General features: G+C 35.1%; 1 protein-coding gene across 3 annotated transcripts in view; it reads right to left on the bottom strand.

Moving 5' to 3' along the window:
• Positions 1-22,145, bottom strand: part of ATP9B (ATPase phospholipid transporting 9B (putative)) — a 172,249-nt gene that overhangs the window by 129,879 nt on the left and 20,225 nt on the right. For 2 of the 3 annotated variants that reach the window (XM_074829700.1, XM_074829710.1), the window contains exons 3-5: positions 17,527-17,677; positions 12,862-12,975; positions 9,157-9,265 (exon numbers count right to left, since the gene is read on the bottom strand). In XM_074829700.1, the coding sequence (XP_074685801.1) occupies positions 9,157-9,265; positions 12,862-12,975; positions 17,527-17,677 (374 nt within the window). The remainder of the gene's footprint in view (positions 1-9,156; positions 9,266-12,861; positions 12,976-17,526; positions 17,678-22,145) is intronic. The other variant, XM_074829720.1, reaches the window with a different exon arrangement.

Raw genomic sequence — 22,145 nt, 5'->3', positions numbered from 1 at the left:
TTCATCAGTTTGATTAAATAAGTCACTGGTTTTAAAAGTCTAGTTTTGTAACCAGTTAGGTATTGTAGAAGTATTAAGAGGAAAAAAATATGTATGGACATACTCAAGTCTGATCTACAGTATCAATAACAGAATTGTAAAATTGGAAAAAGGAGTCTTTCACATCTCTTACTAGACACCACTTCTATTTCTGACAAGTCAAGAGTTGATGGAGCATTCTCACACACGAGTTGTTAGTCACAGCTCGGTTACCAACAGGTAGCTTTGCTTGGCTACTAAAGTTACTGATGTAATTGGCATTCTTTGACACTTGTTGGCAATTATAGTGGAAAACAGGTAAGTCACTCTAAAGTCAGAAGAAATGCCTGAAGATTTCATTTTAGACAAGTAAAATATCAAAAAGTTGAAATAGAGGTTTTTTCATTCTTGAGAGCTGCCCAGTCAGTAACTGCTGTGAACAACTCATTCAAAAATATACACAGCACACGTACCAGTTTAATTTCTGTATGTTCTGTAACATATTAATATTTGTATAACTTAAGTTTTAACATTCTTATTTGATAGACTGAAAAACTGAGACAGAGAGGTTAAGCTACTGCTTAATGAGTTATTGTTAATCTCATCAGAATTCAGTTGTTCTAGTCTCAGGTTCTTGCTACAATTCCAGAAAAAGTGCTTTCATGAGTTAAAAACAACCAAAAAAACCCCCCCAAAAAACCTTGTAGACAAACAAGTCATGACATACGGATATCCTCTTCCAAGATGTAACAGGTGATAAATTCAGAAGCAGTTAACTCAGAATATGAACATATAGATATTTACACAGCCTGACAAGCTGAAGCACACCCCCATACAGAATATCCTTTCCTATCAGAAACACTATCATGATTCCAAGCAGCAGGCATCTGATTAGCAGGTATCAGATGACAAGTATGTCAAAATACAGTCAGGTGCTAGGGTTCTAAATAAAAATCAGACTGAATGAATTAGAACAGAAGACCCACAAAAGCACAGAATGAGCAGCAATCAGTTTAGAGTTTAATCCAAGAATTATGAATAGATTTGTCAGTGCACATTCTATCATCTCTCAAAGTTATACTAATTACAAAACAGAAACTAAGCTAGGTTCCAAATCCATGAGACCTCCTCATCATAACTCTCAGTGAAGAGAGATCAGGGTTAACCTCAAAAAATTCCTTATACTTACATGTGCATTTGGTGAAAGGTAGTAAGATTCATGTTATGAGTAATTATTTTCAGTACTTGCTCTTTAAAATTGCATTTCATGCAAAATTAACAGTTGTTTTATGTTTAATTCAGTCAATAAGTGTACTTCTGTAGCTAATTTTTAATACATTTTCCATGACATTAGCACTTTTAAAATGTACAATGTCAGAGGAAAATCGGAACTTTTGTTCAGCCTGTCTCTAAAGTTATTTCTGAAAGCCACTCTTCGCTATTGATAATGATCTTTTAAAATTTTTCAGTTGCTAAAAACACCTTCCCCCCACCCCCAAATATAAGACAAATTGTATCTTCAGTCTGACTCCTAACTCTGTCATAACATGTTTGTGAGGGTGAAGGGAGTAGCAGAGCAGACCAAGGTATAAAACAGCTGTAGTGAGAAACCTTAGCAGTTCTTTACAGGAATTTCAAGATACCTATGGAAATTAAGTTAGTGTCAAAACCTCAACAATTTTTTTAAAATCTAAAGTAACTAATACTAAAGATCAACCACTAAAAGAACAGTCTGATACCAAATCAACATACTTAAGTCTGCTTCACTGTAGAAGCCTGTGAATTCTCCTTATAAATTCTCAAGTTTTGACTAGAAGTGAATAGTGTATACTAGCAAACATCATGTTTACTTTGCTTTCTAAGTCTGTTAGCTTTAACAAAAGGATAACATTTCCTATTTGGTTTCCAATTCCTCCACTAACAATTTTCATCAGTTTTTCAGTGTGATAACCAAGTCAATCAACTGATTATAGTAATAACAGCCACAGAAATCCTAGTACCAGCTGCATTAAGTCTCAGATCTACGCCACCTACACAGTCACGTATGACCAAAGCCATTCAGAGATCCTAATCAAATGCAAGTACTAGTAATTTTATCAACTTAACAATTGTACTTTCCACAGTCATGTTCTAACAGCATTTACAGTAAAGATGAAAAGACACTAAGCCTCAAGAGGACAAGAGAAGGTAGAACATTCATTTGCAACATGATGTAGGGCAGACAAAAGCAGACTCCTGGTGCCAAGTATACCAACAGGAACCCTCACTGCACCTTTGCTTGTACTCAGTCTAGCAATCCTGGGAATTTCACATTATGAATTGAAAAGTTTCCTTATCAGACTGTTTTCTAGGTGGCTTAGTGTAACACTACAGAATACCATCTATTACTCACTATCATGTCTTGTTAGAGCACCCTGTATATCCTCACATGTAAGGAAGTGGCCTGTGACATACAAGACAATTAATTCTACACTGAATGTGAATGACAGGGCATATTCCACTAAAAAATAAATGGTAAAATCTGTCAGTAATTCAAAGAGTGGCTTAAAATTTTAACAAATCAACAAATAACACTTTCCTTTAGACTAGCAAAAATAAGAATCATTAGATACCACATCAGAGAACATTAAAATAATGCAATAATACATCTTAGTGAAGATGCATTTAGAGGAAAAAAGACACTCAATGTTATTCACTGCATAAATTATTTTTGCAAACTATTTTTTCTCTAAAAACATCTCTGTAGCAAAACACTCTTCACCATCTGTGTAATTACCAATAAAAAGTCCAAAGCTGTCAGAAGTGGCTGCGCATCCAGACTTTATAGTCCACCAAGGCGCAAGGCTTTTGCCTAAAGCAACATATAGAATTATGCAGAACTGGAACACTGAAATGTGTCTGTAGTAATTCATTATACTCCCAAGATAAAGCCTTTTGAAATGAACTGCAGTGATTTGAAAAACTAATAAATATCTCATATGCGCTAACAAGTATTTCACATAAAAAAAATTAAGAAATGAGGTAAACAAAATGTGGGTATCAGAAACAACTTTGTTTCTTTTTACTAAAAAGTGTCTCTACTACCTCAGTGCAAACCACTCCTGAAAGAACAGTAACTTCATAGAGTAGTATTTTCAAATTCTTTTTGTTATTACATCCTACCCATGGTACCTTGAGTACTCTCTGACATACTGCTTCTGGAGTTGGTAACAGAGCTTGTCTCAAACCCATAAAACTCTTGAATGAAGGGAGTCAAGTATAGACCATATGAAAGTTTATCTGGCATCTATTAGCCTGAGTTGTCAGTATAATTAAGAGTATACATAATATAATGGGGAGCTGGGAGGGAGTGGGGGAGGCAGGCAGTGGGGGAAAGCTTAAAGCTACAGTGAGTCCAAGGTGAGGATGCTGACCTTTCAGTGCAAGTGCTGTCCTTGGATCCTTCTTTCAAACTCCATCTCACATAGTGAACTGAGGTTAGTCTTTAATCACCAACATAAAACTCTAGAGAGAAGCTTCCTAGCTCCTCTCCTCTATGTACTATCACATCTTGGGTGAAATGGAAAGCCTTCATTCCTTCTTATCCAATCTCCTGGATGCTGCAAAAATGTGGAAGAAAACAGTCCCCCAGACATTTCCTCTCTTCCAGCCTCTTTTTGAAATTCTTTCTTACATTAAAATTTCAAGTTTTGTTTCTGCTGTTGCTTACTGTTTCCCCAATCAGCTAGACTATATTTATATAATTCTTCAATGCCTTAATAATTTAATAACTTTAATAACTTGTTCCAAATGGTCTAAATACCAGGAATGAAGTCATTGTTTGGTTTGAAATATTGGAAGCAATAAAGACCTAATGTTGTCTCTCTATGTTAAGAAAAATTGCTGGGTTTTTTAAAATGCATTGGCTTTTCAAAAAGCAAAAGGACAACCTGTTCTTGAAGACCTGAAATTCTAATATTATAAGAGGTTTCAATAGATTTCAAATAACTGCAGAAGAATATTACAATAATCAAGACTTTCCAACAAACATCTTAAAGTTTCAGATAACATAGGTATAAATTATTGAAAACTACTTCTTGACAGAGACCATTTTGCAATTTAAAAAAAAAGGTCAACTGAGATGTAAACTCAGTCAGGTGGCATTTTAGGAACAGAGCAGCTCCCACTGCATAAACAGAAGTTCAAAAGTAAAAAAAAAAAAAATTCAAATCACCAGCTCTCAAACAACTTCTCAATTCTCCAATTTTAAAGGAAACTTACTAGCTTTCACATTTTGTTCTCTTCTTATGTACAGCAGTTATTGATATTTTCCCAATTTCACAGAGTTTTGGCATATATTTTCAGCTTCACTACATTGTTAAACACCCTTTAAGGATAGAGCAAAGACATGTTTCACATTTGAAACATGGACAAATTCTATCCATTATATCATTAATCTCATCTCTCCTGACATTCATTTTTCTTTTGCTTTGCAGGTTGCAAAGTGAGAGTTCTGCAATACTTCTGAAAGTCATGTTAAACATTCTGAGATGAAGTGACAGATTCATGCATCTTCTGCAACTCGTAGTGTGACTATTACAGTTAGTTACGATGTTCTTGATCTTTTTTCTTCAAAACTTCAGTAACACTGCATGGGCAAACCTAACTAGGAAAGGTTCGGGGCAGGACTGCCAATTTCAAGAATGGGAAAGGAAAAAAGGAGTTAAAATTGCTTTACAATTTTGCTATCCAATTGGCTTTTGGCAGTTTAATGAAAGAGATAATAGCCTGTTTATGAAATTGAGGTCATTCTTCTGCAGAATAGCAGTGGTTTTTCATAGGCACTTAACTGGTCATACCTAAGTGCACAAGACTAGAAGCTGAGCCAAAAGTATAATGGTCCCTTAGGGAAGAAAAACAGAAGTCCTCCCAAACCTGCATGCACAGGTCTAAATTTTTTTCCATTGCAGTTTCTACTTTACAAAAGGATACACAGGTGAGCTGCTCTGAAGCAGAAAAAAGCGATTAAATTGACAGGATCTTCAAGCAAGTTAATTTCATTTCTACAGGCAGATCTCTCCGTCCCTCCAACTTTAACTTGCATACTGACTGAAAACTGTCTATTAAGGATTTGCAGACTTTGATATGCAAAAAAGGAAAGTAGATTTTGCAACAAACTTCTCAATAAAAAGATTAAGACAGCAGAATGCATCATACACTGAACAATTTAGGAGATTCAATACCATAATCTGAAAAAATATGCAAGGGAGAAGATTCACATTAAAGACAGGGGGACTGGTACATTAATTGACTTGCTCACAAAAAAATTCAATACATTCACCAATTTGCATGTTTCGTCCCTTGCCACAAAGGGCTGAAAAATTAGAAACCACTAAAACTGCACATGTAGCCAGTTCACCTTCCTGACAAGTGCAAAGTTACACATAGCAAATTCACTAGGGGATGACTGAAGACTGAGCTTTGCCATGTTACATGACAAATAGAAAACTGCGTAACACTGGATATCCCATGGATCCGAATTAGTCTATAGACTATAAACTGGTCCTTGCTGCTTAAGTACAATTAAGTAACACTTAAAACAGATGTCCCATTCTCCCTGGATTTCCTACTTGGAACAGCTCATTATTATATAAAAACCCTAAGACTTACTGATTAGAACAAATAATTATTCAGGGTCTTGAATTTCTAAAAAGAAATTTTAAGTCAAAGAGTCACTAATGTGAATCCACCATCTTCAAAAAGCTGGTACTTCTCACACTGGCAACATGCAAGTCTTAAGACAATATTCATGTTTTACCTGTTTAGGGGCTCCTGAGGCTAAGAATGACCCCACAGAAAGTCAACACTGCTACGTAGTCAAAGACTTCCTGATTTTAATCTACTGCAGTGCTGTATAAAAAGATTTTAACTTACGAATCAGCCCACCCACACTATCTTTATACAAGTAATTAATCATAATTCAAGTCTCATAGCTTCTCTTGCTACAAATACATTTGGTTTTTTGCAATTTTGCAAAACAACTGAAGTGATTAAATTCTAATTTTTATCTTCCATAAATGGTACAATTAAACCAAGGGTAACACTGAACCTTGCTAATTTTTAGTCTTCCTACTGTCCAATTTGAGTAAAAGCAACCTGCTTAACCTCTCGATGTCAGTTTCTCCACCTTTGAGGTAGAAAAAAATACCAATTTCAAAGAAAAGACTGTAAAACCTACACAAGTGAAAATCACTAGGAAAAAAAATGCTAGAGTATTATAAAGTGCAGTTCCACTCTGAAAAGTGACTCTTAAGAGAGGCATCGATTTTCAGGCTTTTAATTAAATCAGTATCAAGTTTGTTCATTCACAAGTAACAAAGCCTTCTTTCTCCAAACCATTAGCCTGTAGGTTAGCATAGTGAGCCTAACTGAATTTTTCCACTTGAAGAGTACTGCCAATATTAAAAATTAGGTAATTATATTGGAAGTTATTTATAAAAACAGTTTGCAGAAGTGTAGTACTTACTAATGTAGGCTTTATTAATTTGCACAGATAAATACCTGAATCCTTCTGAAAACCTGTAAAAATCTTGGTCTAATTTTATCATAGCAGGAAGCCCTGTTTTTTTGCCTCAAAATGATACCTTTGAGTTTCAGAATGCCTTTTACGAAAGAACCCTATATTATGAAAAAGGTGCAATTTATCATCTATTCATTGTTTTATACACAAGTGGGGACTGCAATGTTTTCATTCTTAAAACTGGCCACAACTCAGAACATTGTTAGCTCAATCACACTATTGTCAACATGGGATTCAGAGTTCATTGTAAGCAGAGATCTTGAACCTTTCCTTCTGTAAAATATCACAATCTTGAAAAAACCCAAAACACAAACAGAACAAACACCAAGTATGAATTCATGATGGCACTGACAGCAAAATCTGAAAGTCAAAAGAGACATACACGTTTGTGGGTAATAGCTGATATTCTTTTTTAAAAAGGGCATTTTTAAAACTTCTTTTGAAGAAGTCACTGCTCTCTAATGTGTCAGTTCCCAATATAACTGTTAGGCTTTACCTATATACTACTGTGTACTATTTTTAAATCTCTATTCTGTATCTATAAACCAGCTGTGTCATGGTGACCAAATCCAGTTTTAATTTGACAACTTCCTCATTTCTAGGAGAAGCTACAAAATTAAAAGTTTCTCAAATACACATAACCTTATGAATATTTCATGAGCTGAGAAAGAGGAAATCAGGATTCCAAAACTTCTACTTAAATGCTGCTTAAATGCTTACCAATTTACCAGAAACTCCATTATTAACTCTAAACAAGTTAAGTGAAAAAAGTAGCACAAAAGGCACCAAACAGCTCTTAGAACAGCAAACGTCAGTCCTGACATTTACATCGCACTGGTAACTATAAACTATACATGTGCTTCCAGGTCTAAGAATTTCAGATTACTAACACTGCTGCTGAATAGGGTAGGATTGTACCATCTATTTCAAATGTGAGTGTTCAGTGGCCTACCGTAACAGATCTAAAAAAAATTTAATAAACCAACTAGCACATAAACTAGAACTTTGAAAGAAAAGCCGTTAAGAGTCCATTTCTTTACAGATTGTATTAACAGCTGTAAAGATCTGGAGGCCAGCAATGCAACCACTTGTGTTAAACAAATGACAGCTATCCTATTTGCAAATTTCCACAGTGGTATGTCTACATGTTGACAAAGCTACTTCAGGCTGACAAGGAAGGAAAGAACGACAGGCAAATATTCCCTACAGTTGCTCCCTTCTGTATGCAAACTCCAGAAAACAATGTAAGTCTCCATACTGTGAGGAAGCAGCATAAATTCCTCTCAGCTGCTAGGTTATGTCATCACTAATGAGACTGTTTACTTACCTTCCAATTACTTTTTAAGAAAAGGGTAAGATTTCAGACAGAACGTATTTGTGTTACATTACAAGCTTGTCACCCATTTTTTCTGGGGAGAATATTATCCAGAGCTACTCCAAGAGTTTAGTTTCTAATTAAGACTCCCAGATCTGGTGAGGTTACTCTTCCCATTGACTCTCCGAAGGTATTTGTGAAGATAAAGTAAAAAGTGCAGTGAAATGTATGTTGGGAATTAGTGAACAGAATTTACACTTGGCACAATGTATGCCATATACTCTAACTGTTTGAGACACAACCTCACATTCCTTAACTTCCCACTTTCTAGAACTTTTATGCCAAGGAAAATCCTTAACAGAGGCTTCCCAGGATACTGTAGCAAAACAACTTTCGAGGGTAATAGCAAGGTCATGTTGTTTTGTGAGGATATTCATTACAGTTTGACTTGATAATAGGTTATTCATTATTTTTTGGCACCATTCTGTGTGGCACTCTGTTCTGAATCTAAACAGTAAAATGTGCTAAGCAACATAAAAGTGGAGAGCAGCGCATTGTTTTTTTCTCTTATGCCCATGTTTAAAATTTACAATGTCCTACCAAATTTGACACTTCACAGCTGAAGTGCTTCATTAAAAGTCTTCATGAAAAACTGTCAGAGGTTTTGAATCCAAAAAAGTCCTAGCTGATTTCTCCTTTTACTGATTTCTGGAAAGAAAACTGGCTGTTCCTACTGCATGACCATATAGAATTCAAATTATATGCAAAAATTTAAATCAATATTTTTGATACCAAAGCTGACTCTCAATACATGTTCCTTTTCTTAAGCACAAATATATCCAACACATTTGAAAGGCTCTAGTTAATTTTAATTAGGTCGTATTTCTTAGTTACTGATCCCTTATTTCCTATGTACACTTGATAAATAGCTGACAGCGTTGCTGAGTTACTGTTCGGTATCAATTTCAGAGGAGAACTGCACTTTGAAGTAATAGTACTAAACAGAAGAATGCTTCAAAAATATATACAATTATATACATACACCTGTCCTCTACAAACAACAAAAGATTTACAACACCTCTTAAACAGATCAAGTTTAACAATCGTATTTATCTGAGGGAAATCAAGCAATTTAGTTCAGTATCAGTTTCATTCTGAATAGTGCAGCTTGAGACTATTAGTTATTTCTTTGAACTGAAAGCCTATAAATGTATTTATAAGATGACAAAATATTTTAAGGATTTATACAAATGTTTTTGCTAACCTCGTACTGTCAACTTGCTATATAACTGTGAGTTCATTTCTTTGTCTCTCTTGTAACGTCGAAATTCATCAACAGCTTCCCGTACCACCGTGACCGTCAAAACAAATCCCTGTTAAAGATATAATTATGCAATTCAGAATTATCGAAGTGCTAGATTAGAAATACAGAAGTAGGAACACTACACAGAGTAAGAATATGTGCTTAGAATATTTACTTTTTTCTCATTTGGGTCTTAGTGGTTTCTTCAGTCTGTTAATATATCATCTTTGTTTAGTCAAAAAAAGAAAAATTATACTTGTACATTGTAGAAATTAAAATAACTAAATGCCAAAATACATGTAATTTAGATATAATTTGAAATTTTAAAAATTAAAATGCTTTGGATGAGCTACAGACAGCCTTTACAGTTCAATAAGCATATTTCCCCATCTTCCACAAACTTTAAGGCTTTACCAAAAACATTTAAGAAGTCTCCAATTCTAATCTTGAGTTCACTGCCTTTTTCTTAACAGAGAAAAGGTAAACAGATGGCTAGCTTAATTAATTTTGCCATCTTAAATGTAGTTATTTACTAATATGTCACAAATATTGACAAAGAAAAAGGGGTTTGTTCTGAAAAAACTAAGTATCTAAATGCTTTGGCTGCTACATTCACAGGATAGTGCCACTGCAGCTTCTGCTGGAAGCACAGATTGAGCTACATGCAACTAACATGGTCTCTGGCCACAAAAGATAGTAAGCTAAAAAGAACACAAAACAGTTCAGGGACAAGCACATAAGCTTCCTCTCTCCCTTTATAAACCTCCTCAGATACGGTCTTCTGGCTTCTTAAACTCCAGTGCTCAGTCTTTCTCCATCAGTGAAAAGGAAATAAAACTTTCAACAGCAGAGGGATCTTATAAGATGACTAAAAAAATTCAAATATTCAGAAATCCTCCAACAGATAAGATTCTAGATTATCTGTCCAGCTTCAGACACCCACCAATGCCTTCCTTGTATAAATAAAAGAAAATGTATACCATTTGACTTCTTTTCTTGCAGAGGTCCAACAGTTTGCCAACCTTTCCCTAACTTCCTAGCAATAAGAAAGGAGTGAAGGCATAGAGTCTTCCTAAAGGAGGATTGACTAAAATGCTCCTTTTCCATACCAAGGGCTGTTTTACAGTTCCAGCCCAAAATTCCAAGGCTTACTCTGTTGCAACCTTCTTGTTGCAACACTTCTTGTTTGTTCAGGTTTACAGTAGCTGCAACAATTACATTAGAACTACATAGAACAAAAAGTGTCCTTTTCACTTCTAGGCCACAACTGAATGAGCAGTAGGGTTCTCCCCCCTTTCTGGCAGCAGCATTTTTACAAGCTTTGGCATATAGATATTTTAGCAGCATAAAAAAAGGCACTCCTGAAGCACCTTCAACTATAGTTGCCATTTGCACATACCTCATTAACTAGACAGTAAACAAAGCACAGCATGTTTTTTGCAAGAAATTTCCCCTAATACTCACTGCACCTTGCTGGGCAGCTCAGTACAGCTGACCCTGACTATGAGGAACAATTTAAGCCGTTTCCTTTTTTACTCATTTGCTCAAAGGAACTCGACATTCTTCCAAAGGGGAACTGAAATTGTGAAGCCATTCTTACAAAAAAACCTGTCATCTTTAACTGTAAGCAGTTACATATCTTTAGCATACTGCTTACAAACTTGTATGGTTTACATCCTTCGTATGTTGGACTCGAAATGAGAAGTCCATTCCCTGCTGTGCGAATGACAACAAACCAGTAAAATACAGTCTTGTTTGAAGAACTCCAGCACTTGATCTAAGTGTATTATGTCTGTCTGTTGCAAAAACTGTTGAAATAACAAAACAAAATACCAAAACCAACACCAAAAAAACCCACCAAAAAACCCTACACACCACCAAAAAACCTTTTAGCACATAGTCAGCTTCTATACAGTTGGGTTTAAGTATCAGACTGAACAATCTTTTTTTCCTTTAAAACATTCAGAGAAAATACAAGCCAAGTCATAGCTGCTACTCTGATTATTACTGAAAATTTATCAGCAGTTACATGTTCTTCAAAGAAGACCAAACTTACCTGTTAAGCAAGAAAGACTGCCCAATGAGTCTGACTTAAATGTTTTATATTTTCATCATACATACTCAGCCTTACTCAACATCCAATTAATCTCTTTTACCTGGAGGTTAATCATTAGTAGAAAAGCTATTCAAGTAGAAATATATGAGTTAGCAAAAAAGGGTACCACTAGCACTAACCGAGATATTGTATTTTCAAGCTGTATGTGAAAACTAGGAAACATAATTTGAAATATCCTTAAATAAGACAAACACATCTATACAGAACAGATTACCAGTGTTCACAAAACACAGTACTTTCTCCCTTCTTTGGGCAGGGACGCTACGTGATTTTCTTTCCTTACTACCCCACTAACATACAGAGTTGTACACAGCACTTCACTGTGAAGAGACCAACTTCCAGACAGGCTGACTTCTGTCTTTTCTTACTGGGCCAGTGACAAAGACCTTTGTAAATATCCATTTCAAATCCCACTGTTGAACAAATTTTCTGCCTTGGAAATGTTTCTTGTTACAGCAGAAGCCAAAAGTTGTCTGGAAATAGAGGTGTGAACCTCCAGGACAGTCGCTCCATTTATCAATACTTAAAAGGACACATGTTGCAACAATTAAAACAATGAAATCAATCCAGAATATTTACTCTATTGACTTGTTAAGAACGACCTTTACTCAAGCAATCAGCATGTCACTGTTCCTCTTGAATACCACTGAGAATAAATGCTACTGAAAAATACCATTTTTTTTAATAAATTTAGAAAATAAAGCATTTGTTCTTCCTGCCTCGCTTTTAAACCTGGGGTGGAAGGGCTGGGAGGAAGATGAAAGAGAAGGTAATGATCTGGTTACAAACAAGAAAAGAATTCCAAATCATGGGAATATAGCTGGCAGACTACCAGAAGGGCCTCCTCTGAAGAGAATACAATTTTCAAACCTTAGGAAACCTGAGTCAGAAGCAACTGGTTTAAACAGTTTCCCAAGAAAATACTGCAGAGGGCTCAATAAGAAAAAGATGTATTGAAAAGAAGTCAGTGCAACTGGCAGGGCAATCAATTAGGAAAAGCATGTTTAATGAATAACTTATTTTCAAGATGCTTTTTCCTCCTGCTTATCCATGGTTTAAAATATTTTATCTCAATTTTTGTCAAAAGAGGACATGATTAAAACCAATACAGAAGGAATGCAAAAAATCCATGCTTTCAATTCTGACCTAGCCTGAAAACAACATAGTGAGCAAATAACAATAAGCTGAAAGAATTTTAACACACAAATTACCTATGTTACCAAATAAAGTTCTTTACTAGCTGGAGATTTATTTTTTTTTTTTAAACCTCTCAAGCAGTCAGAAAAGAGCACTGCTCACTCAGACTAGCTAGTTAACAAAAACAACCTCCAGCCTGTGTGGTAGGCAGGTGGAAGGGAGGGCTATCAAACAACAGCTTCCGGAGTATCTGCTGTAAAATACTGTCACTTTAAATAAGCATTTTATTTCTATTACATACTTTAATCACTGTAGTTTACCAGATGCAAATTTATGAAGTGTATGTATACATGAACTTTTCATCTGAAGTTAAAAAAACCAAAACTTCTAGTTAATAGTATTTTTCTGTTTACCAGAGGAGCCCAGTACGTGTACAGGTAGCCTATTTTCAATGCTGGTACAAACTGTGAGCAGGACACGACGAGAAAATAGAGATTCAAGAAAAACTTGAACTGTTCATATAAAACCTAAAATGAAGAACACAAAATAGATAAATGCCTTAAAATCTGTACCCATAATGTACATAAAATTTGCTTTTTCATGATAGTAGATGTAAAACCATTATATGGCATACTATTACATATGGTACTATTATAGTACTATGTAGCACAATTTGCAATATATCATCACAAACTACTACAAGCACTGTAAGTTACTTCAATATTATACTGCTATTTCTGTTGAGAAAAACCCTTTGATATCAATGCCTCTTCACTCTGAAAAAGCAATTTGCTAAATTTTTGATATTTTGAAAACTGGACAATGTGAAGTCAATCTTTACAAATATTAAAGATATATCAAGATCACTGTGCAAATATTTACTCTGAGATTTTAACAGCAAACAATTCAGATGTTTGTAGAAGCATCTTGCAATAATTTTATATCCACAATAGTTACCTTTGAGTTAATAGTTTCTGTAAATTTTCTTTTTTTTACAGTATCAATAAAAAAAGCAAAATAAGTTCGTATCTGAATTTTCATCGCTTACATTAAGTTTTCATTTTTAACTGCTAAAGCTTTTCTTCCTAAAAATACAGCATTAAAAGTAAACCTTAATTTTTCCTTAAGTATCAATACTTAAACTCTTTCATCTGTCTCACAATGTCTTGTCTTAAAAACGTTCATATCCTGGCCTTAAATAATAATAAAACCAAAATAATCATTGGCATCAGAGGAACACAAACAATTTACAAAAATGTTATCCTAGTCTTTGTCATTTGAACTTCTACAGAGTAACAAAACTGAGTAAGCCATACCATGATGCTCTGCATCACTGAGAATACCCTAAAACTTCAGCCCTGTCTGCAGCACATACAGAAAACAGTATACATTAACTCCTCGTTACTTTTGTTCACTGCATTTCCTCAGCACACTCCTCAACACAGCCACTGAAGCTTCTCCTCTTGCAGGGGTGGAAGGTCTACAACTCATCTGCTGCCTTTCTGAAGTCCTTTGAAGTTCTCAAAGGGACAAAGGCTACTATCAAGTCAGACACACTCCTTCAAGATTACCATTTCTTACTGTTCTTAAAAATAGTGAAACTACTCGATGTTCAAGAATAAAGGTTGTTTAGAAATATAAAATGAACACTGCAGAAAAGATCCAGTGAGTAAGGGTAAGCAATACTGCTCTCTTTCCAAGTGGCTATCGTGTGGAAATCTCAGAATAAGGCATTATTCTTCAGTTTCCATAGCAAGACAAGCTTTTTACAAAAGCAACCACAGTTTAAGTTTTCAGAAAGTTTAAACTACAAAAAATTTGTACCAGAATAACATGGGCTTTTGAAGTAATCAGCATTAAATTTCTCCAAAGATTATTTTGCAATAAATATTGGTACATATGTTTATTAATAAATCAAGGGTTTGGTCTAAACTCTGAGATAATTACCCAAGTTTTAAGTGAAGACACAGTAACCTTATCACAGAATATACTGTCCCATATTCCAAAGCATAACAGATGCAGAGAGTCCCTTGGTAATTAAAAGCACCACTTCAACAAGTGCATGTTCTCAACATTATTTATAATTACAGTGCTTAAGAACATCATTCACTTTAGAGAATTTTGAATCTTCAAAGACTTCACATATTTTTTTAGGAGGCCAGAATAACATGGTACCTCCAGCAGGATGATCAGAAGTGGCTTCTGAACTTGGAATACTGAAATTTGGGAAAATGTATTGTCAATTGTTTCAAAGCTAAAAGATTAAAAATAGATCAAAAAGCCATATTTAAAGGACATCTCCATCTTTTAATCTTACAATTCAGTTAATATTACAACTTGTGCATGAAAATCAGAGTTACCAGACAGATATTTATTGCTCTTATCAGTCCAACATTATTACTCAATTATGTAAAAACATACACCCTAGGAAAAATATTCAATGAAGTTCACTTCAAAGTGTCTTTCTGGCAGGCACAACAATGTAGCAGTACCTCAAAATTGCCAGTTTCTTCCAAGAGTGCTACACTTCAACTGAAGGCTACCTAAACAGCCTCAAATAAAAAGATGTTTTCCAAAAGCATGGAATTCTATTCCACTATTTATCAACAAAACTGTCAAGCCAAAAAAAGTAAAATTTGAAGTTGCAGGGAAAGTTAGAGCATTCTTCCAAAATGAAACTAATTCAGCTTGAACCTGTACCTTATATTAACACTGACAAAGTTTATATATTCATTTGTAGCAGTATGTTTAACTGTTTACAAAGACTTGATATACCAGGTCAAAGAGAAGTCCACAGAGTACTTTGTGAGGTGCAGAACTGCGAGAGCACCCATCTTGCTGGAGAAGGTGTGAGTTAAAAAGCACCTTCCAACAAATCTTTTGAATCCTGGCAGACCACAGATCATTCAATACACAGCTAAACACTTCCAGCTAGTTAAGCAAATTGAAAAGTCTCTAGTTACATGAATCTGATTTTAAAAAAGAGACTACTGCTTTGAAGTTCAGGAGAGGTATCTCAAAACATGTCCACCACAGAAGATATTCTTTATAGAAATGTACACAAAATTCCTCAGGAGCTCTACCAAGATGGATATGAAATAGAAAGTGGAAATCTACCCAACTGGTGTAAAGGTAGAAGCAGTAAGTATTTTATATAAATGTTAGGAAATTAGATTATAATTTTGGAAATGTTGCAGCTCTTTTAGCCAATAAGCAAAATTCTCTTAATCTAAACATTATTTTAAGCTTGTATTTTGATAGGAAATCATTCAATATTTCCCATTGCCAGCTGCAATGCTAAAACAGATACAACTCTAAACAGAAGACAAAATTTGACACAACGAAAATTTCAACAAGGCTAAATCATTGGAGTCAATATTTATGACTTAGTTACATTTATGAGTTCGGAAAAAATACAACTATGTTCCCTACAAATTACTTCTAGTGGAACAGCATAAAACACAGATAGCTACACAGTATTTCTAATCCATGAAAAGCGTTAATTTATGTCTAAAATGGGAACTTAGAAACATTTTATTTTCACCAACTATTGGGCTTCATCTTTAGGATCTCACTTAATTTTGAAGTTACTACTGAGTTTCCAAATACTACCATCAAAATAAAAATCTGATTCTGCCTATACTGTAAAAAACAAGATTTTCAAAAGATAAAAAAAGAACAGACATTCTCTCTCTCAACAGGTAACTTACTGCAAGCTATGGCTTATCCCTACAGGAAACATGAATCTAGTTTAGGATTTGTAATCTACACCACAGATTTCTAGTCACAATAATCAATGGCTTACTATATGCTTAATGAATTTTGTGACCTTCAGGAAAGCATACGTGGCTTAACCAATGTCAGTGTATTTAATAATTTAAACTTCGGAAGAAAACATTTACTTCGTTCAATAGAGATGAGAATATTTTATCCGCCTGTGATAAGTGACATTTTATTTCTTTGACAGGAGATCAGTCTTAATTACAAAGCCATTAATTTTTTTTTGTTTTAATAAAGAGATGTGTTAGAAAGCACCTGCCAGTCATTGGACCAAATAGGCCAGAAGAATAGAATCAATACTCTTATAAACCAGCATGATCACTTAAATAAAAAATTTAAGACAAAGCATGTCTGTATTCAAATGTAAAGACATTCAGTTTTTGCAAGAGGACACGGGACTCTTGGATGGTATTAGGAAAGGTATGAGTAAAAGCATGCTAGTAAAATTTATAATATCACAGCAGCATACATTTTTAGGTTTTAACTACTGAAGCTTCAAAAGTTGTCTTCTCTATTGCTATATTATAACAGATTTTTTTAATAGACAAAACTGTAATGTCTCTTTTGTCTTCATATACGCTGTGAACATTATAGGCAAAAAACTGAAATTAAGATGCAATATGGCTTCTTATGAAAAAAAAGTGACAAAAACCCCTTCTACTCCACAACAAAAGTATTGTCTGAAGAACTGCATTCAAAACCAAAGACATCACTATTTCTAAAACCGCAATAAGAAATACAACTCTGAAAAGTACTAGTGTATCAAACTAGGCCTCACATGCTGTCATATAAATTGAAGAGGTGGGTTGTTTTTGTCCTTTAAGGAGTTGCCCATTTCAGAATACTTCATTTATTATGCTTTCAATGGCAGAGAGTATGAGAAAATTATGGGAATACATTATAATTTTCAACTCTTTATTTCTCAATTCAGGTAAGTGCTTTGTAGTATTTTCACAACTGACTGTGCAGAAGTGTGTCTGTTTTTAAAAGAAGATTAGAAATTTCTAATGGTGAATAGAAAAGTGCAAGGAAACCCATCTCAAATTTCTAAAGCTTCACTGAATTCCAACCACTCAATCATACACACTGCACTACTTCAGTAAATGTCCCTTTGAAAGCAAAGCAATTTAGAAAAAAAGTAGCCTTCCTCAAGTGTCAATTTTAATTGAAGATATCAAGATAAATGTAAAAAGCGAAAGAAGAATCTGGGCAAATAAAATTATCTTTTTGCAGAATTGTCAAAAACCACTACAGAACATATAGTCAGCCCAACACCAAAAAATGGTTCGTAGCCTTACCCCAGGTATAAAGGTAAAGACGTTGTATTTTTGATTTTTTATGGCATTTTTGGGGTATTTTTCTTCACACTTTTCAGGACACCCAAGCCACACTGTGCGAGCCTTCAGCTCTTTCTTTCTTCGGCAAATGTTTATGAGCCAATCAGAACAACTGAAAAGAAAAACAATTGTTTACTTTAAAACTAAAAATTTACTATATGTGATTACTATTTCCAAACCTGGAACCGTCAAGGCAAATACCTAAGAAAAACACACTTTAAAATTTTTGCCATGTCTAAACAAGCAAGCATGATGTTGACTTGTAGTATTTAGGGCAATTATACAGTACTCAACTCATTCAGACATATACCAGAAATCTTAATAAAATAATGACAAGTTTCACTACACCTTGCCCTGACACAGGTTCAAAAATTTCTAGTTAATACAAGTCTGCATTAGCAGTGCCTAAATGCCCCCACTATTAAATAATTAACTCATCCATCATACCTTTCATTCCTTTGGCTAAACTTTTTATCTTGTATTACCAATACTCAAATTATGCTAATGACTGAAGAGGAAATAAAGCTTCTGTTAGATAAAGGCAGAAAAATTTCAACAGCTTTGTATACAATTACCACATAATCTGTAAATCTTAGTTTCCTCCATAAGACTGCCTATAGCAGACATAACAGGGAAGCATACCTAATGCCACTGTCAAATGTTTTCAACCAAAAAAAACCCCAAAAACAACACCCCAATGTAAATGCAGATCGCACAACGATCTGCAATGGTGAACTTCAGTTCACAGGAGAAAGGAAGCGCATGCTTGCCTAACCAGTTTACAAATGAAGAGGGTTAAAACTATGAGCAATGAGATAAGAGAGAAGAGCTCATAGCCACCTTCAAACAACTGCATTTGGACAAGGACACGGGAATGATGGGATGAGATCACAATGGAGGAGGAACATAAGACTGGCTAACAGAATCATGCCGCTGAGGCTCAGCAGACTATTTACTAACAGTAAAACAAGAAACAAACATGGATATGACAACTCACATAATACAATCAATCAGCCTAAAACTTGCTAGGACTATCCACAGGGGCAGATTATTAACACAGATGAATACAGATAGTTTAGAAAGAAAAGCGGCTTTGCCATATACTGTATATACTTGCTTTACAATCTTGCATGTTAAAGGAGGTATTTCTCTGCATTTTTTAATACTGGAGGGAGGTGCCTCAATCATGTTGGGAGTCTGTTTTAGGCAACTGAATCAAGAAGACTGAGCAGACAGGCCTTCCGTGAACACCTACTGCAGCCGAATCACAGACCTAGCTGGTCACAGTGGATTTCAGCTACATCAGCAGGTGAAGTTGAAGGTGAAGGAAAGTGACACACATTTTTCTCATGAGGTTTTTGAATATACTGACAATATTTTTGATGCAGAAAAAAAGAGTAACCATTAGGAAGTTCTTATAAATTTTATTCAAGCCAACAGAAAGGATTTTGCTAAGAACAGGAAGGGAAAATTATGATCCAGTCACCTGAGCATTATTTCCTGGATGAATTCTGTATGGTCAACCTATTTGTATGCATTTGTACACACCGGAAAGAAAACAGAAAGTCTTAACCAACACTGACAAGTCAAGAGCAATCTCTCAAATGGAACTAAATTTCCCTCTGAGAAGAACCAGATGCACTATACTGCATGAGGGTAACATGTCCTCTCTTGACTCCTGGGGCTTTGAGCACCCTGATCTAGTGAAGGATGTTCCTGCCCATAGCCAGGGAGGTTGGACTAGATGATCTTTAAATGTTCCTTCCAACCCAAATCATTCTATGATTCTATGTCTCTAATAAAACTTAGCTCAAGGTATTTATCACAAGGAAAGTAAAGGAATATATTCTTGGAACTGACACAGTTGGAAAAATCATAATTGCAGAGTAGCTTGTTATAAAACCAAAATAATTTCAATGAAGTTCTGCAAAGCTTTATCTAGAATTTACTGTGTAATTGACTATCAAGTATTTCATTTTTAGACAATAAAAAGCTAAAAGAGACAGGACTACATGCAAATAGATTAGAATTCAAAGCTGTCTTGACAGATTGGAAGAACTACCTGGAAGATATAGAACACAGTTAAACAGGCAAAAGCGCAACACAGTATGTTTACATAGAAATAATCAACTATGCAAACACAGAATTGGAAAAGAGTTAGTAGATGTCAGGTCAGAAGAGGTGACTCAGTTACTGCATGAGAACGATATACATGTGCAAAAAAAAAAAAGCATATATCTGGTCAGCATGGACAGGCATACTGCTAGCAAGTTGTGAATGTATTCATTTTTCTCAGTCCAGCGCTAGCAAGATCTTAGTTGGCTTACAACACCATTTCGAATACCAAATTTCAACAAACAGGCCTACTGAGAAAACAAAGACCATGCAGAAGAGCAACAAAACAATTACAAGTCTAGAAAGCAGGGCAAGCTTGTCTACTAGATGCATCAAAAGAAACGAAGTTGTTCAGAGAAGGCTGAATATGGACTTAATACAGTTTCAAGTATGTAAGAAACAGTTGCAAAGAGGAAAGGGGCAATTATTCTCTAGGTCCACCATAGACTTCAACTGTGGCAAATAAGTGGAGCAGGAGGCAGGGGCAGGATTGAGTAAATGCTTCTAACAACTAGGGTGGAAAGAAACACTTAAGGAAGCTGGAATTGCTACCACTGCAGGTCTCTAAGATCTGGTTAGATCAGACGTGATAGGTGTAATTCATCCTGTGCAGGCAAGAAATCGACTGAATGACCTCTTAAGGTCCTTTCCTATTCTGATTTTCCACAATTACAGAATCACGGTACAAACAAATACAGAGGGAAGGAAGGTTGATAATTAGCTTACATTGCCACAGTCCCACTAAAATGTTCATGACTATAGCCTGCATTATTGCAGGCCTATTACAAACTAATTTTGCTGAAGAAAAAATGGAATTGAAAAAGTAAACTAGAAGTTATGCAATAGTAAAATCATTCAAAGGAACATTCACTTTGTTATGGAAATGCCACTACACCAATACAAGCTGACATTTAAAACACTTCCATTTTAAATGCTGGATTCTGAAGACTTCCTCCCGGAAGCTGTCACTATGGGATGGACATCAATTTGGTTTGATGCTATGTTTATTTTTGTTACAAATATAAGCTAATTCAGCAACTTTTTCCCATCACTTTTAAATAGTGACAAAGAATTATCCTATTGTAAAAACTGTAATAGTGTTAGTTCAACATTCAAAATTCAGCCCTGTTATTTGGTAACATACAAGTCAGAAAAAGCAAGTTACTTTGATCTTTACTTAAATTTGTCTTTAAAGCAAAATGAACAGCAGTCTTTCTACGTCATGGTTCCACAGTCAGCTTAGCGGCTGTGAATCTATCCTGCTGCTGACGAAATGGCTAGTACCACCCTCCTCCCATAACAAAGGTGTGGATTCTTGACCCTTCCCTTGTGCTGACACAACTACTCATGCAACTGCATGGGTAAACTGGACCTGCAAACCAATCCAGATGTAACCTAACACAGAATAAAGAGGGGGACTATTTTCTGTTAGATCCACCACCCCAATCTTTAAAAAAATCTATAGAACTGTAAAAATAGTTGAAACAATGCAAGCTATATGCTTGCAGGAGAAGGTGGAATGATCCCACTCAGAGCCAGCTTGGTTTTACACTTGATAAAACTGCTTATGGAGTTAAAAGCTTTAAATGTATTCATTTCCAGAGCATGGGAGTGGAGAGGACAATACAAATGGAAGAGCCAGCTTAGCTGTATAGTAAGAAGTGTCAAGACAGATCGGTAGCAAAAAAGTTCTGAGGAAAATAATTTTTTCCAGGGAAAGCAAACAAGCATGACAGCTTCTGTCTACAAGCCCGCAGTCAGAAATTTCCAGACAGCCTTTGAAATCTTGCATTGCTTAAGTCAGTTTTTGAATTTAAACTGTAAACAGACTGAACATTTGACTAGGCACAGTCTCTTTTGTAGAGTAATTTCCTCAGACACTGAGGACTTTTCTACTGCTAAAATTAAACATTTAACTAAAGTAACTGAATTACACTGCCTGCCTTCCATGGAGTTTCCCCTTCTTGAAACTACTTTTTCCATTACAGATCAACAGACAAGCTGAAAGAGATGCCACAATGACCATTAGTTTAGCAAATGCCAAAAAGTACAGATACAAGAATGATGTCTGACTGGGAAACAACTGTGATACCTTTGATAAAAGGAATCTGACTGAGACCTAACAACACTCAAGTTCTCAGACGCAAGAAAATCTCAAATGATGGAAATATTAGAGGTTATGTCCAAATCAGTAATGTAATGGTTCAGATGAGTTTTACTATCTTAAAAATAAAAATCAGTTAGATTCAGCCATTTACAGTCCCAGCAGTAATCACTTATTTCACAGGAAATTGCTAACTTTAAAAATCCTAGTCAATTTACATTATTTCAGATTTTTAAGAACAATGAAGTATACATGATATTTTTGAAACTCAGATTATCAACACCCAACACATACTTAACCTGTTCTCAAATTAACATTCCCCAGTACAGAAACTATTTTTGCACAAGGGTATGGACACTTT

The sequence above is a fragment of the Strix aluco genome, chromosome 1 (assembly GCF_031877795.1).
Source record: "Strix aluco isolate bStrAlu1 chromosome 1, bStrAlu1.hap1, whole genome shotgun sequence".
NCBI classification, from domain to species: domain Eukaryota; kingdom Metazoa; phylum Chordata; class Aves; order Strigiformes; family Strigidae; genus Strix; species Strix aluco.
This window is presented reverse-complemented; position numbering and strand designations above follow the sequence as displayed.